This window comes from Acanthochromis polyacanthus, chromosome 7, assembly GCF_021347895.1.
Source record: "Acanthochromis polyacanthus isolate Apoly-LR-REF ecotype Palm Island chromosome 7, KAUST_Apoly_ChrSc, whole genome shotgun sequence".
Taxonomy (NCBI): domain Eukaryota; kingdom Metazoa; phylum Chordata; class Actinopteri; family Pomacentridae; genus Acanthochromis; species Acanthochromis polyacanthus.
In genome coordinates this window covers 19,440,010-19,455,934 of record NC_067119.1, presented here as the reverse complement: position 1 = coordinate 19,455,934, position 15,925 = coordinate 19,440,010, and the positions used below count along the sequence as shown (strand labels likewise).

At 38.7% G+C, this 15,925-nt stretch overlaps 1 protein-coding gene across 5 annotated transcripts in view; it reads left to right on the top strand.

Annotated features, from left to right (window-relative positions):
• clip1a (CAP-GLY domain containing linker protein 1a) overlaps positions 1–15,809 on the top strand; it is a 28,436-nt gene extending 12,627 nt beyond the window's left edge. For 3 of the 5 annotated variants that reach the window (XM_051951226.1, XM_022196386.2, XM_051951224.1), the window contains 17 exons: positions 125–241; positions 435–492; positions 580–663; positions 808–964; positions 1,171–1,336; positions 1,530–1,745; positions 3,960–6,413; positions 7,152–7,289; positions 7,549–7,655; positions 7,826–7,946; positions 8,051–8,103; positions 8,277–8,297; positions 8,644–8,761; positions 10,665–10,815; positions 10,898–10,950; positions 12,211–12,338; positions 14,711–15,809. In XM_051951226.1, coding sequence (XP_051807186.1) covers positions 125–241; positions 435–492; positions 580–663; positions 808–964; positions 1,171–1,336; positions 1,530–1,745; positions 3,960–6,413; positions 7,152–7,289; positions 7,549–7,655; positions 7,826–7,946; positions 8,051–8,103; positions 8,277–8,297; positions 8,644–8,761; positions 10,665–10,815; positions 10,898–10,950; positions 12,211–12,338; positions 14,711–14,939 — 4,371 coding nt within the window. In that variant the 3' untranslated portion in view covers positions 14,940–15,809. The remainder of the gene's footprint in view (positions 1–124; positions 242–434; positions 493–579; positions 664–807; positions 965–1,170; positions 1,337–1,529; positions 1,746–3,959; positions 6,414–7,151; positions 7,290–7,548; positions 7,656–7,825; positions 7,947–8,050; positions 8,104–8,276; positions 8,298–8,643; positions 8,762–10,664; positions 10,816–10,897; positions 10,951–12,210; positions 12,339–14,710) is intronic. The other 2 variants (XM_051951225.1, XM_051951227.1) reach the window with 2 other exon arrangements.
• Positions 15,810–15,925: the final 116 nt, after the last annotated feature.

The following is a 15,925-nucleotide window of genomic DNA, read 5'->3' as shown; positions in this document are numbered from 1 at the left end:
TAGAGTACCATTTTTCATAAAACAATTCCCAACCAATGTTTTATTAATATTATGTTTTGATTATCATATTTCTTCATGGTTTTCTTTTGCCCTTTTGCCGACTGTATTTGTTGCCTGACTATAGGTAAGTGAATTGAGCTCTCAGTTGGAGGGCAAACAGCAGGAAGCTCTCTCCTTACAGCAGAGTCTTACTACTGTAAAGGAGGAGAAGGACACCCTGGAGAAAGAGCTTGGAGGCCTGGTGAGTCTTATAGCTTAATTTTTGAATGTGTATATTGAACACCTTTATGATTTAAGTCACTGGTCCTTGTTTGATATTCTCACAGTTGCATCACCTTTTAAACTACATTAATTGTGTCTTTGGCATTTGGCTTGTCATTCCTAAATGTGTCCATTGTAGAAAAATCATACGAAATTGGTATTTCTCCCTGCAGAAACAAAAGTTTGCTGAAAGCACAGAGGAGCAGGGTAAATCTGCAATAACTATGCAAGGTAAATTACATAATCAGTCATACATTGTTAAAATAGCCTCCTATGTTTCCCATCACCTGCTACTATTTGGCCTTTTTGTTTTTGCAGAAACACTTGAGAAGCTCACTAAGAAGGAGGAGCAGTGCATATCCTTGACTACAGAATCTGAGTCCCTAAGAAGTCAGCTTGCTGGTGAGCACATTGCAACTGCACTGGCCTGTGTTCAGTGTTTTGCTGACAATAAGCTTGCGCTCATCCCCTCTTGCATCGTAGTATTTCCTTCTTGTGGAATTTAAACCTCTGAGCATCATGAACACACTGATGTGTTTTAATCAGGGCTGGAGAGGAAGCTGAAAGCTGCAGATGAAAAGCTTGAGCAGCTTTCAAAGGACAAAAGCAAACTGGAAAATGATATTTCTGACATGATGAAGGCATCTGGTGATAGTTCAGTACAGCTTACCAAAATGAATGAGGACCTCATGCAGAAAGAAAGGTAGCACTCTTTATTCCTCTCATCTTGTATATTACTTTAAAAGCATATTATACCAATATTATCTGAATTGGATATTTATTTCCATATGATGTGTTGTTACTAATATGCAGATGTCCTGGTTGTTTTTCATTCCATGCTGCAGTAAATGTAATTTCTGGGTATCTAACCTGTCACTACACTTCCATTTCTTTTTTGTCATTACACAGGAGACTTGAGGAGTTACAGAATCAGTTGGCAGAGGAGAAGGAGAAGACGGCACACTTGAATGAACAACTCCAGCAAGAACAGTCGCACAAAGAGCAGGAGCTGAAAGAGGCCAGAGATACACATCAGACTCAAATAAGTAGCCTTCAGGAGAAGATTACCACCATGGTTAGTATTGTCTGTGAAATATATACTTCAAGACTTTAAAATTGTTTTATAGATATCAAAATATTCAATAAACTGTTTACTACTCTTTGGAAAATCTACCATGTAAGTGTATCCTTTAGTCACTAGCTACATCAAAATTATTCATTGAATGTAATGTGAGTAATTACTGCCTTTCTCATTTTATATTGTCTAGGAGAAGACAGTTAGACAAAGTGAGAATCTGGTCGAGGAACTGAAGGCCTCACATGAGAAGTCCCGCTCTCAGGCCTCAGAGCTCCATGTGAAGGAACTGGAGGTGCTGCAAAGTCAGGCTGATCAGCTGAAACAGGATTTGTCCTCCTCCAAGGACAAAAACCAAGAGCTGGAGAAGCTGGTATCTGAGCTGCAGCCGTATAAGGAACAGGTTCAGGTAAGCACAAACTTAAAGACGCATAAGCTGAATCTGCATGTTTTACATTTTGATGGACAAAGTGTTTAACATGTTTTTTGTATATATTACTTTTTTTCTTTTAGTCTTGATCATCAAAAATGTTAAAGCTTTAAAAAGACTTTACAGGGGACTATACAGAGTGGGCCATAAGTTTCCATACAAAGGAGAAATAAACATTTTATGTTGGACAATTGTTTTTATTTTTATAATATGTTGTATATGATTACCATTGTTTCGAAATCACATATTAATGTGTTTTCTATTGTTGATGAACTTGCCTTAGCACAGTTGAAGTTCTGCTTGTCATGGCGTTGGTCACGTGTTCTTTGAGATGATTTATACCAAGTGTGAACTAACCGTGACGTCACCCGTTGGTTTTAACGCCGAGAAAATGAAGCCCGGATTTTACTACTTCTTGGTCGCCATTTTGGATTTTTTTGGAGCCAGTGACGTAAAAAGCGTCATCAAACAGGCTGGACCGGAGAGCAACTAGGGGCAGGACCAGTCTATGGGCGAGCCAGACTGAAGCCAGACTGCTGAAAGCCTCGCCCTAAAGGATCTGTCAATCATTCCAGACAAGACTGTCTATCAAGTATAGCCACGCCCCCTGGCTCAGCCAACTTTAACGACTTATTTAAAATTCAGTATTGATTTATTTTAAGATCGGCCACCTGATCTCTCATTTTAACCATGAAAACTAACGGGAAAAAAATCCTGAGCTGTAGAAAATCGGTATATCAAATTTTATTTTTTCCAAAAATGAATTGGGGTCTATGGAGCAAAAGCTTTTTGGAGCCAACCGTAGCGGACGGCGTGATATTGCAAGTTTTTGACACTTCCGGGTGGGCTTCATTTTTGGAGCCAGATGCTACGTCCATCTTTATATACAGTCTATGATTTATACTCGTATCTTCACCTGATACACCATGGCCTTCAACTGCCCCCAACAAAAGCATCAAATGCGTCTTCTAGGGTATCTGAAACATAAAAAAAATACATTATGCATTTTCCTATGTGTGAAAGCTTATGGCCCACCCTCTAAATAACTATCTCTGGTCATTAAATATTAGTGATTATTGTGTAACATTATTTCTTCTCATTTAATGTTATACATCTTGTTTATGACAAGTTGCTCATTCCCCCCTCACACTAAGGCTCATAACAAGCGCATGGTGCCGTGCGGTATATGCTTGCAGGGGTACACCAGATAAAATTATGCCTTCAATGTATTTATAAGCAGTTTATGGTTATTGGAAAAGTCAAAGAAATCATTCACACTTTAAGTTTTTTTTTCATGCTGCTTTATGGATATTCATGCACAGCTTTATCATTATTGTTCACTCTTAACATGGATTATCATGGATATTATGGACACTGTTTGTAAATGGAGGCAGTGTAAATGTGAAACCATAATTTCAAAGAACTCTTAGACCTTTATGGTGAGGCATAAATCAGGACAAGGGTGTTACATGCTGTCTAAATCTTTAAATGTTTCAAGAAGCACAGTACTTCAGGTTTGGAATTAACAGGTCTGAAAAAGAAAGTTGGATGTCCATTTAAATAGAAAAGCAATACAAGTAGATCTGTGGTCAAGGAAATGACCACTAAGTAAAAGGTTTCTTCAACTACTGATTTCAGTTTTCCATTGAGTGGTAAGGGCTATTTTGATGTACCCCTCCCAGCATAGCTCATCAAGCGGCTTTTTCATTGAAGCATTTTCACACTCCGACAAAAATGCATTATTTTTGTATATTCTCTGAGTCATAGTAGGCAACAATGGCTTATATAGTCTGGAAAAGATTATTATTTAAAAGAAAATTAAGTTCTGAACTTACTTTTGGAATAGCGATTCCAAATTTAGTAGCTATATATACCTAGTAAGTCCTTTACAATGATGTTGCTAGTGACGAGTAATGGCATGCTCTGGCACCCAGACAAATTTGCTGGTGTTAATGCTATTTATTTATTTACTTAAAGTTGAAGTGAAAATGTTCCACTTTAAACTTTTTTTGAACTTGATGTGGTGTAAGCTGTGGTGTGATCTTCGACCATTTTTGATGCTTCTGCAGCTTAACCTTTTCATTTGCATATCACTTATGTCCATATCTGCTTGGTTTATTTTGGATTCATTCATACTTTGCCCTGTATATATATTTCCCTCCTTTTTCCCCCCTTTCACTTTTGTTTTCCCAGTGTCTTTCCACTGAGCTTGACTCCTCCAAGCATGATATTGAACAATTGTCCAAAAAACTGGAGAAATTGAATCTAGAGCTGGACAATGTGTCGAAGGAAAATGAGGATGTTAAGGGCAAGAAGGTCAAACTGGAGAAACAGCTTTCAGATGTGCAGACTAAACTTTCTGCCCTTGAGATTAGTCACCAGCAAATTTTAGTCCACAATGAAGAACTGCAAATAACCAGCGATAAACTTGCCAAACATCAAGAGGAACTACTCACCAACAACAAGCGTTTAGAAGAAGAGAAGATGTCAGTGGACAAGGAACTGGAGAAGCTTAAAGACTGTCTTCAAGAAGAACAGGCTAAAAACAAACAACTGAAGCATGGTAATGGTGAATACCTGCTGCAAGTTGAGGAGCTTCAAAGACAAATTGCAGAGAAAAATGATGCTCTTGTAAAGCATCAGCAAGACATCCAGCAAATTGAGGCTAAAAAGAAGCAACTACTCGAGGATTATGAAAATGTCTGCAAAGAGAGGAACCGGCTTGAAGAGGACCTCAGTGAAAGCAAGTCAAAGCTAACATCTGAGAAAGACAATCTGATATTAGAGAGAGATGCTGCTAGAAATGCCAAAAAGTCTCTTGATGCTAAGAACACTGAGTTGCAGACAAAACTTAAGTCCTTGAACTTGGAAAAAGAAGATCTTACATTGAAGAATACCCAGCTCCAGGCACAAGCAGAAACGCTGACAAAAGAGAAGATGGAGATGTCCTCTGAAATCAGTGCTGCTGGGTTGGAGAAAAAGGACCTTGAGACAGTGAAGGAGGACCTCCAGAACAAGCTCAGTGCCACAAAGAAAGATTTAGAGAGCTATATCCGTGAATGTGAAGACCTCAAAGCTTCAAAAATGAGCTTGACTCAGATGCTGGAAGAGTTCAAGACGAACAGTCAGGTAACTGATTCTGAAAAACTTCACCTTCTACAGGAGAAAGAAGACCTACTTGCGAGCCAAAGAAAAGCCTCCAATGAGAAGGACGAGCTGCTCAGAGAGATACAAGAACTAAAGGAGAAGCTTCAAGTCTCTGCAGAACAACTGTCTCAGTCTAATGTCAAATTTAAAGAAGCATTATCATCTTTTGACCAAGAGAAGCAAGTGCTTTGCCTTCAGAATTCTGAAACCGAGATGGCCCTACATGCTTTACGAAAAGAAAAGATGAGCCTGGATTCAGCACTAGAGCAGCAGAAAATGGACTGTGAGCGTTTGACAGGGGAAAAGGGAGAGTTAGAGGAGAAGCACTCAAAGGCCATATCTGAGAAAAATGCTCTGTCGCTTGAGCGTGATAAGCTAGCTAGTGATATCCGAACAACTAAGAACCAATTGGATAGTTCCTCCAGAACTAATGCTGAGCTTGTTGAAGAGAAAAGTCAATTAACAACAATGCTAGAAGAAACCAAACGCCAAAAAGATGAGGTGGAAGCAGAGAAGACCTGTTTGAAAAGAGAAAAGACTGACCTACAAAATGAACTGCAGAAACATTGCTCTGATATTAAAACTCTTGAAAAGGACAAAACTGAACTTGTTGAAAAGCACAGTAAACTAAAAAATGATTTTGAGAAGGCTAATTTAGAGCTTGTTAAACAGGTGGAAAACCTTACAAACGATTATCAGCATCTTCAGTCATTGCAGACTGAGGCTGATAAAAAAGTACAGTCCTTGCAGAAAGACAACCAGGACCTTCTTCATGAGATCCAGGAGTTAAAATGTCAATCTGAATCAGTGTCAGAGGCCAAGCACATGCTTGAGACCCAGCTAGAGGCTGAATCCAGTGAACGGAATAAAGCAACATCTGACAAGGAAAGTCTTTCCAAACAAATTGAGGAATTGCAGAAAACATTGTCCAAAGTTACAGAAGATAATAAAGAGATTTCCTCTATCTTTAAGAATACTGATGAGCAAAAGAGGTCCTTAATGGTAGATATGGAGACTATGAAAACACAAATGAAGCAGCAAGGGGAAGAAAAAAGTCAGTTAGCAGAAGATAAAGAACTGCTGTTATCTAAGCTTGAGGAGATAGGCAAACAGATGACCCTCTTGACCACAGAGAAGGAGGACCTTTTATCCAGCCGCCGTAAATTAGAGCAGGATGTTTCTTCTCTCCACACAAACAAAGAAAACTGGCTTGCAGAACGATCAGAGCTTCTAAAACAATTGGAGTGTTTGCAGACCAGCCAGAAGCAGCTACAGGTTGATATCAAGACCCTACAGACTGATAAAGAAGTTCTGGAAAAGCAATACAAGGATGCCGTCGCAGAGGTTTCGGCTTCTGCCATTGTGAAAGAAGAAATTTCTTCCAGTGTCTCACATCTAACAGCTCAGAAGGATGCCCTGCAGATGGAGAGAGATGAAGCCGTCCAGCAAGTCAAGCAGCTCGAATCACATCTAAAAAATGCAGTTTCTAAGCAGCTTGAGGTATTCCTCCTCCAGTAGTAAACACTGACTCACCAATGTAGAGTGGCTGGGGCTATGTCACCGTCTGACTGCATGCTTGCTGGTTTGTCTCCCTGTCCTCTTAGTTTCATGTTTAACTTTCATCTTCCATTTACTAAATGCTGTTTTTGACCCTTAGCTCCCAGCCTTTGCCTGTGGGCTTATAACGAGATATAATGTTTGACAAAATTCTTCTGGGTTATTTTATTTTTTGGGGTGTAAGGTGATCATTATGACACTCACACAGTCTAAACACACCATCACATGGTTTAGTCCATCTAAGTTCTACTCAGACTGTCTTTAAAGGTATACAATACCTGAAACAGTTTGTGTCCTATCCAACCTGTTACACAAGCTAATGGGTTGAGAGCATTCGTTCTGAGGCCACAGGTTTTAGAGTATGTACCAATTATTTTCTCCATAGTTTAAAATTGTTGTTGATTGTCTGTAATAATGTACTTGAAATTTGAACTGAGGTTTGTATAATTGTTTCTTTATCAGTAGATAAAGTACCTAATTCATTATGCATGCAGGTAATTAATTAAAGGGTAATTAAATGATGAATTGGGTTTTCGGTTCAAATTTTGCTTTTGTATAGCTTTATCAAATGACCTGTGAATAGTTAATTTGGTTGGTTGAAGTCACATGGTGTTAATGTAAACCAACCGTTCGCTGTCAAACTGTCGTTCTTAGCAAATGTTCTGCTCATGTGCTGTTTAGGCTACAGAGGCCTCTGGCAAGACTGCTGAGGCTCTTGAACAGCTGATAAAAGAGAAAGCCGCTTTGATGCAGGAGAAGAATGAAGTTCAGTCTTTGTTTGAAAAGCTCCAGAGCGCCAAGCAGGAAAGAGAGACAGAGGTAAGAGAGGAAATACCAATAAAGTAGTCTTTTAGTAACGAAGTGGCTTTGCTCAGCTGACACCCTGTCACCTCACTGCTCTCCAAGGAATGTGTGTTTTTGTCAGCACAGCTTTATGAACGTGGATGTATTTGCCGTCAACGTTGTAGTTGTACTCTAAACTCAAGTAGTATTGTAAGAGGAAAAGAATGAAGTGAATTCTTTGACATGTATGTCCTGTAGTTCTAAATGCATGTGCTTTTTTTTTTGTTTGTTTCAGTTGGAATCTTTGAAGAAAGAGAATTCCAAATATCAAGAAGATCTGAATGTATCCAAAAAGCAAATTTGCACAGAAACTGAGAGAACTAAGAGTCTGTGCCAGGAAATGTAAGAATATCCTCAACTTTGGCTTTTACTGTCACATTGAAGTTCCAATAGCCCAATACAGTTAGTAACTCACAGTAAATAAACGGAGATAAAGGAGTTGACAAGCCAATATGTGCTCTACATCAGCTGTCAGGATTTTCTGAATAATTTGATCATTTCTGTCTATCCAGTGAGGAGCTTAAAGAAGCAGTTTCTGTGAAGTCACAGTCCCTGCAGAAGCTGCAAGATGAGAACAACAAGCTGACTCAGGAGATTGATAACAATCACAGAGACCAGGGTGATCTTGTGAAGGTGCAGTGTATTAATCTCAAAACAATCTTTTATAAACCCACTCGAACATCTTGTGTGCTGCGGTTGTGGTGACAATGATTGAATTTTAATTGTTGTGTTTCTAGCTGAAGGGTGAGCACTCAAAACTCAAAAAGCAATTGGACGAGATAAAGAAAAGGTAAGAAAATCCACCGTCGTTTTGTGATTCAGGCATTTTGTCAGAAATGTACATGTTCACCAATAATATGAGGAATATTTTTTTAAGCCTGTGTCAATACAAGCACACATTTCATGCAAATGTGCCGAGCATTTGTGATAAAGTGAATGTCATGCTGTTCTTTTCTTTCAAAGCCTGCCAAACAATGCCTTCAGGTACTTTGCGCCTTTTCATATTACGTCATAACAGCCATCATCATGTCACAGTACAAATAATTTGACCACACAGATTTAGGCACATGATTAATTCCCCATTGCACTTGCCTGACATATTTTCCTTTTTTGTTTGTTTGTTTTCGGCCATGGTGCCACGCATCCCTTAATTTTATCCGTAAATACCGTGGGATTTGCAATCTTACCATTTAGGCAGCTTTTCCTGGTTCATTTGTCTAGTCAAATTTGTACAGTGTCAGTATTGGTAAAATAAGGTTAGGGTTTTTCTCTTCCTGAAGTGACTTTATAAAGTACCTGCGATACTTAGTTGGTCCTGTGTGTTTGATAGTGAGAGCACCTTGAAGGAGCAGTTGGACAAAGAGAAGGCTGCCCTCCAGCAGTCCATCCATAAAAACAGTGCCTTAATCTCAGAAAAGGACCAGCAGGTGGAAAACCTGAAGAGTGAGGTAAGAAACTAATGCGTGATGTTACTGTGGTAGTATTGATCCCAAAGATCATTGACAAAACTGGCAAGTGCACCGTGCACAACATGCTTTCAAGCAAGTGCAGAATTTAGAGGGACCAAACTATTTTAATGTACTTTTGGATCAAAATCTCACCACTTTCTTCAGCTGTTGTAGCAGATTCTAAACTTTAAAGACACAACAAGGCGCATGTTCAAAGCTTTTAACAGGATACACACGTTGGACCTTGATTCATCCCATATTTAGCTTCATTTTAATTTACAGATATTGACAATGCCATTTTGCCTTGACACATCTCTATACGCTGACTAGTTAGAATTGTTATTTACATTTGTATGATGTAATTCTGATACAGATGGATGCAGTTTAATTTTAACTCGTCAAAATAGTAGTCAGATATCTCAAACCTGATTGTGACTAGTCTGAACTGCTGTGCAGAACAATGCTCATCACACTGCTGCAGCGCCTAAGATTGAGAGATTGGAAATGCCTTGAAAAGCAAGCTGCCTCCTCCCTCTTACCGTAATTTCTCACTTAATTACAGATATCTGCAGCGTCACTTTTCCCAGTCATAACTTTAAATGAAGATGTGCGTTATATGTTGACTAGACAGGATTACAGTTTGCGATATCTACACCATCATGTTGACTGATCATTTTCCACTTCGTAATGTTTGCAATGTCATTCTGAGTAGTTCAGACTTAATGTAGGTATTTACAAAGGGCGATGTAGATCTCTTGAATTTAGGGGAAATAAAGATGTCGTGCACTATAATTATGACTAGTTAGAATGAAACTGTATATCTACAACCTTAATTACACACATCCACGTATCACTCTGGATATCTGCAGCTAAATTGTCAATATTTGTAATGAGAAACCATGAGTAGTAAAAGTAATGTCATTTGTCCTCGGAAACATGACATCTGATATCTGGATTGTTGTTTTTGACTAGTAACAGTTGAAATCCAGATGTGCAATGCATATGTAGTCTAGCTAGTCAATGTTAAACGGCTTACTATACCTCTTTATACCATATGTCAATGGGGTACTACGTTACAAGGAATACTCAGTAGACTCTGATCTACTGCACGTGGCTTTGCACAGAAGAGGCTAACATGATGTCACTTTTATAGCAAGAAAAAATGTCACTGCATACTTGGTCTTTGAGCGTACTGACAAATGACCTCAGAACCTGCCTCATGTGAAATTGCAACGTTGAAAGTTGACCAATTCCGTCTGAATTCACAAATGGGGGTTTCAGCACCATTTTCAATTTGGCTTTGTAAGATAGTGGTGGGAGATCATGATAAAAAAAACTTTATGTGCAAAATTACAGGCATCTACTCCCAGTAGACTTCTCCTGAGTGTGTGTGTTGTTTCTAGGACATCACCAACATGTAGGGAGCTTGGAGAAAAAATGTCAAGTCTCTGTGATACCCAGAAGCAGAGATATAAGCATTTTAAAACCTAAAAATTCCAGGCGAGGATTGGGAGGAGGACATTTTGGCCTGGATTATTAAAATTTGAAAATGCCATAACTCAAAAATTATTGGGAGTAGATGCCTGCAATTTTGCACACAAAGCTTTTTTTATCATGATCTTCCACCACCAGCGCCCACAGTAAAACTGAAGATGGTGCTGCAACCACCTTCCTGAATATTTGGTGTTTTGGGATGGAATAAGCCAGTTGTGAGTTGGAAACTTCTCTTACTGTTACAGACGTAATTAAACTATTTCTTATAATTTTTCATTCAGTGAGGAGTTCCGCTTGTTGCTGTAAAAATTATGTTTTAGAAGTTGGTAATAATTTGTAAAAAGAAAAACAAAAAAAAGCAATTCTATAGACATTTTCTAGTATTTTAATATTGTGTGTTTTTTGATAGCTGACTGTGCTGCGTGGGGAAAGTGCCTCGGTTAAGACACTGCAGGGTACAATTCAGTCCTTGGAGCAGGACAAAGCTAATCTACAGGAACGTATTCAGAGGCTGGAGACGGACCTGGCTGCAGGGCCTGACACCATCAACAAGTCCTCGGGTAAGGCTGGACTTAACTCAGAACCACAGATCATTTCTTTGTGAAGTGAAAGCAGATGGTGTACTTTACTTCTGTTTTGCAGGTGATGTGGTTTTGGACCAATTGAGGGAGGATAAGGAGACTGCAGAGAGTCAGGTGTGTACTGTTGCATCCCAGTAATGCGTTGATAGGTTGAGTTTTCTTGTTTCCTTGTTTTTTCCATCTCTACATTCAGCGTAATGATGCTTTCCTACCCTGCCCATAGAATTATCTTGTTTGACGATAGCCTGTCCTCATTGCATTTCTGTGTCATTGTAGTTTTGGGCAGTCGTATGGAAACAGTCTCACTGAATGTTGTTTGTGAATGACCGTGCTGCTTACTTAGTACTCACTACTAAATGACAGTAAATAGTATTTCTGCTTGTAGCAGGAGACTCTGAATGTTGACTCGCTACTGTTACAGTATAATGTTTTACGGAGGTGAAATGAGCCAAAGCTATTTTAAATTTAATTGAAAAGACGTGCAGCTTCTCACGCCATCCCAGCTCTCACAGGGATGATTGATACGACCCATGAATCAGTGGCGCAGCTTAATCGCCCCGGCTCTGTCAGTGTTTTAGCCACAATAGTGGGATAATAGCGTCATTTCTTATTAAAGGCTTATCTTATCTTTTCAGTGTCACAACTTTCACCTCCCTCCTGTGTTGACTCTAAAATGTTATACTGTAGTTTCTGTGTCTGTGATGACTTGAGTGTGTTGTCTGCCAGTAGGTGAGTCCTAATTTGAATTTCATTTTTTTTTCTCCTCCTTCTCTTTCTTAAATTCCAACTCCTCTCTTCTGCCCTGTTTCTGATGTTGGCAATGCTACACCACCATCAGGCAGCGGTTTGTTACTGTTTTTCATCAGCCTCACTTGTGCATGTTTGTCACTGTGGTTCTTGTTCTTATGTTCCATCCAGTTGAGTCACTTTATGGTTGGCGTGCAAACTGTCTCCCGAAGATGAATCAAGCTTGATTAATCAAAACGTTTAAGCACTGAGCGAGGTCTCAAAATCCCCAGGGAAAATTTCATCTTAGTAGACGTCAGATATGTTGCTGATTACTTTTTACTCAGTGAGACACTCATTAAATGTGGGTATTTCACTGACTCATTCCAAGCTTCGATTTTTCTTGGGCTGACAACTCACAGTGGCAGTTCATTACCTTAATCAAGATTGGACTCATGTTATGGACTTATGAGGCGTAGCCACGATTGAGCTTTGTGAAAGGGAGGCAAAGCAGTGGCACATAATACAATAAATATACTTTATTATTAATTGTTAAATAACTAGTAGTAGGAAGGAAATTTGATGATGGACAGTAGCTGATTATTCACCAGGAGCAGGATTGATGCAACTGTTGTTTCTCCTTTACAGATTGATTTCCTGAATTCAGTCATTGTTGACCTCCAGAGGAAGAACGAGGAACTCAAGGACAAACTGGAGAAAATGGCAGCTGCTGCTCTAAATGGGAATAATCCCAGTGAGCTGGATAACTATGATAGGTACGCTCCACTTTCAGCAGACTTTCTCAGACCACTAAAACAGGGATTGTACAATATTTGTGTTTTTTTTTTTTGTTGTTGTTTGTTTCACGGCTGTTCGATTATCAGTACTCAAGATTGATAATGGAAACTGGATTGATAACCGATATACACTAAATGTTGTATACTAACAGCATGTGATAGCAGTAACTTGGCGTTCATACCTAGGTTACTTGATTAGTACAGTGCAGTTTGTCTTCTGCAGTTACACCTGCTACTATGTTTTGTTCATCTTTCCATGTTCTATAACTTTAGAAGCCTACTAAGGTTCAAATATTAAAGCATTATTTGGGGTCATTTTCCAGATAATGTTTAGAGGTTTAACTATAGCTGCATGCTAACTTAGCCACTCGCTGTTAGCATAGCCTGAGCCAGTGTAAAAGTAATTAATTTCATCATTTATCATCCTGTGCTTCTTACTCAGTTTTTCCAGGTTGTGCCTCTGCTAGAGAGACATGTAAAGTTATTCTCACTTTAGAAACATATTAGAAAAATGATATTGTGATCCACATGCTAAAAGGCACAGCAGATACCCAATGATAGTTTTAGTCTGGCACCATCAAGCTGCACACACACTAAATTATTCGGCATTTTCAGTGTAACAGATAAACTGGTCTTGCTTGTGTAAGATTGCCGTATTTATTACAATTTCAGAAACATCTGCCACCTCACCTTCCAAACATAGCTCGGGTAAATTAGCTCCGCTGGGCGTTGATTTGCTGCCACTTGTGACATGTGACCAATCAGATCACAAGAATAATCATACTACACTGGAAAAAAAGGCCGCTGTCAAAACAAGAAAAAAATACTTATTTCAAGGAACTATTGCTTTGAAATAAGTGAAAATAATCTGCCAGTAGAACAAGTAAAAAGTGGCTTGGTAAGATTTCTTGAATACAATATGATATTGAGAATACTGAGATCCTAAAATTAGCTGGGAAGACTTATTTTAAGCTATATTTTACCAGGATTGTCAAGCTTAAATGTCTTATAATCAGTCAGACATGCTTTCATGTAACCTCCTAAATTTGAGATGTATTAACCCTCCTGTTGTCTTCATTTACAGGCACCAAGAAATATTGTTTCCTTGTCTGAAAAAAATCCCCAAAAATCATCAAAAAAAATTTCTCTTAAGTTTTTTTTAATTCCTCAAATTTGGCAAAAAATCTTGTAAATATTTAAAAAAAAAAAAAGAGTAAAAATCTTCAAAAAAATCCTGAAAATATCTAGAGTGATTTCATGCATATCAGTTATAAGAACATTCATATAAAAATCAACCAAAATCCAGCGAAATTTGCTGGATTTTGGTTGATTTTTTTTTTTTTTGTGAGTGTTCATAAGAAACATTTAACATTTCTCTTTTTTTTTCCACCAAAAAATATTCAAAGATTTCCCAAAAATGTTGAAAATGTGGACATCAGAAATTTCGCTGTGAAAATATTTTTTTTTTCACATTTTCAAACTTTAAAACGGGTTAATTTGACCCACAGGACGACATGAGGCTTAAACTTATTTCGAGTTTTCTTGTAAAATTCAACTCAAAACAATGTAATGTCAAAATTGTTTGACCTAACTGGATATTTAAGATGCATTGTCTTAAAACAAGTCCCTCCATCTTGCTGAAATGTCACTTGTGAAGTCAATTTATCTTAAATCAAGTGGGATGAGACATTTTGACTAAAAAGACAAATAGACGTGGTAAGATTTTAAGTTTTTGCAGTGTAATCATAGACTGTATATATAGTGGACGTAGCATCTGGCTCCAGAATTGAAGCCCACCCGGAAGTGTCAAAAACTTGCAATATCACGCCGTCCGCTAGGGTTGGCTCCAAGAAGCTTTTTCTCCATAGACCCCAATTCATTTTTGGAAAAAATAAAATTTGATAGACTGATTTTCTACAGCTCAGGATTTTTTTCCCGTTAGTTTTCATGGTCAAAATGAGAGATCAGGTGGCCGATCTTAAAATGAATCAATACTGAATTTTAAATAAATCGTTAAAGTTGGCAGAGCAAGGGGGCGTGGCTATACCTGATAGACAGCAACAGAAGCCTCTGCGGTAAAACATGGGCGGGATAAGAGAATCCTCAGCCAATCCTGCCCCTAGTTGCTCTCCGGTCCAGTCTGTTTGATGACGCTTTTTACGTCTCTGGCTCCAAAAAATCCAAAATGGCGACCAGGAAGTAGCAAAATCCAGGCTTCATTTTCTCGGCATTGAAACCAACAGGTGACGTCACGGTTAGTTTACGCCTGTGTGTAATAGGAAAAATGCCGCTCCATCCTCTTTTAAAATAATGCCAACTATGACGGAGAGTTGCTTTGTTTTTCTCCACAGCCATGACAAGCAACCCACGAAGAAGAAGCCTCCTCCAAGACTGTTCTGCGACATCTGCGACTGCTTCGACCTCCACGACACCGAGGACTGTCCCACGCAAATGCAGATGCCCGACTCCCCTCCACACACCACCTACCACGGCAATAAGGGTGAAGAACGGCCATACTGCGACATCTGTGAGGTCTTTGGCCACTGGACCGATTCCTGTAACGATGATCAGACCTTTTAAAGCCTTTTTAACCCTCGTTCGCACAATCACTATATTTGCACATCTTGTTAAGTTCTGCTATGCTTTTGGGATCATAGTTTCGTGTGTGTGTGTGTGTGTGTGTGTGTGTGCATTTTGTGTGCTTGTTTTTGTCAAGCATATTTGTCGTCCACGCCGGCCCTTAAGCGCTCTTACAGGAGAACGATCTCAGAATCTCTTTTTCCAAAAATTCAGACATCCAGAAAAATACAGGAGTTAACAGTTTTTATTTCTACTTGTAAATGACTTTCTAGGAAAACTGCTTGATATCCTGGGATTGTGTGATTGAGAGGGTGTTGCAGGCGGATGTATTATTCTGGGAGAAACAATGGTCCTCTTCAGATCTTTTAATTTATCAATATTCTTACATTGTTTGCACAGCTTGTCGGAGGGGTGACAGAAGAAATATAGTATCATAACAGGTGTTTATTTGAAACTGTAAATTACTTGATTGAAAAACAAATGTCAGTTTTGCGCAAAAATTGGTGATATAGTTTATTTTTGTATGCTTGGAAATACTATGTACTCTCTAAAGGTTTGATAGTAAGTGTGTGATTATGTGACGGGGAGGAATTTGCTCACTCTTTTGTGGAGAGGAGCTGTGAAACCCAGTGATGTTTGGCTTTAATAGGAGCTTTTTTTATGGCCGCCTTTCTGAAAGGACTTCTGGAAGAGTGGTAAGAGAGGAGTTAAATTTGAAACACTTATTACTGTAAACTTTCAGTTCCAGGAAAATGGCCTTTCCAAAACGTTTCGTATCAATTAGAAGATCATATCTGTTTGAAACATTGAAACACTTGTTTGGAATATCTGTATAAAAATAAATAAAATTTATGGATTAAGTAAAAATAACTTGTTCCTTGTGCCATCTTTGTTGGTGCTGTTGCATAGAACAATAAGAATGCTCTGCATAGGGGTGGCTTGTTCATATTTTCTGCAGAAGCTCCTAAAACCAGCAGTTGAACAGT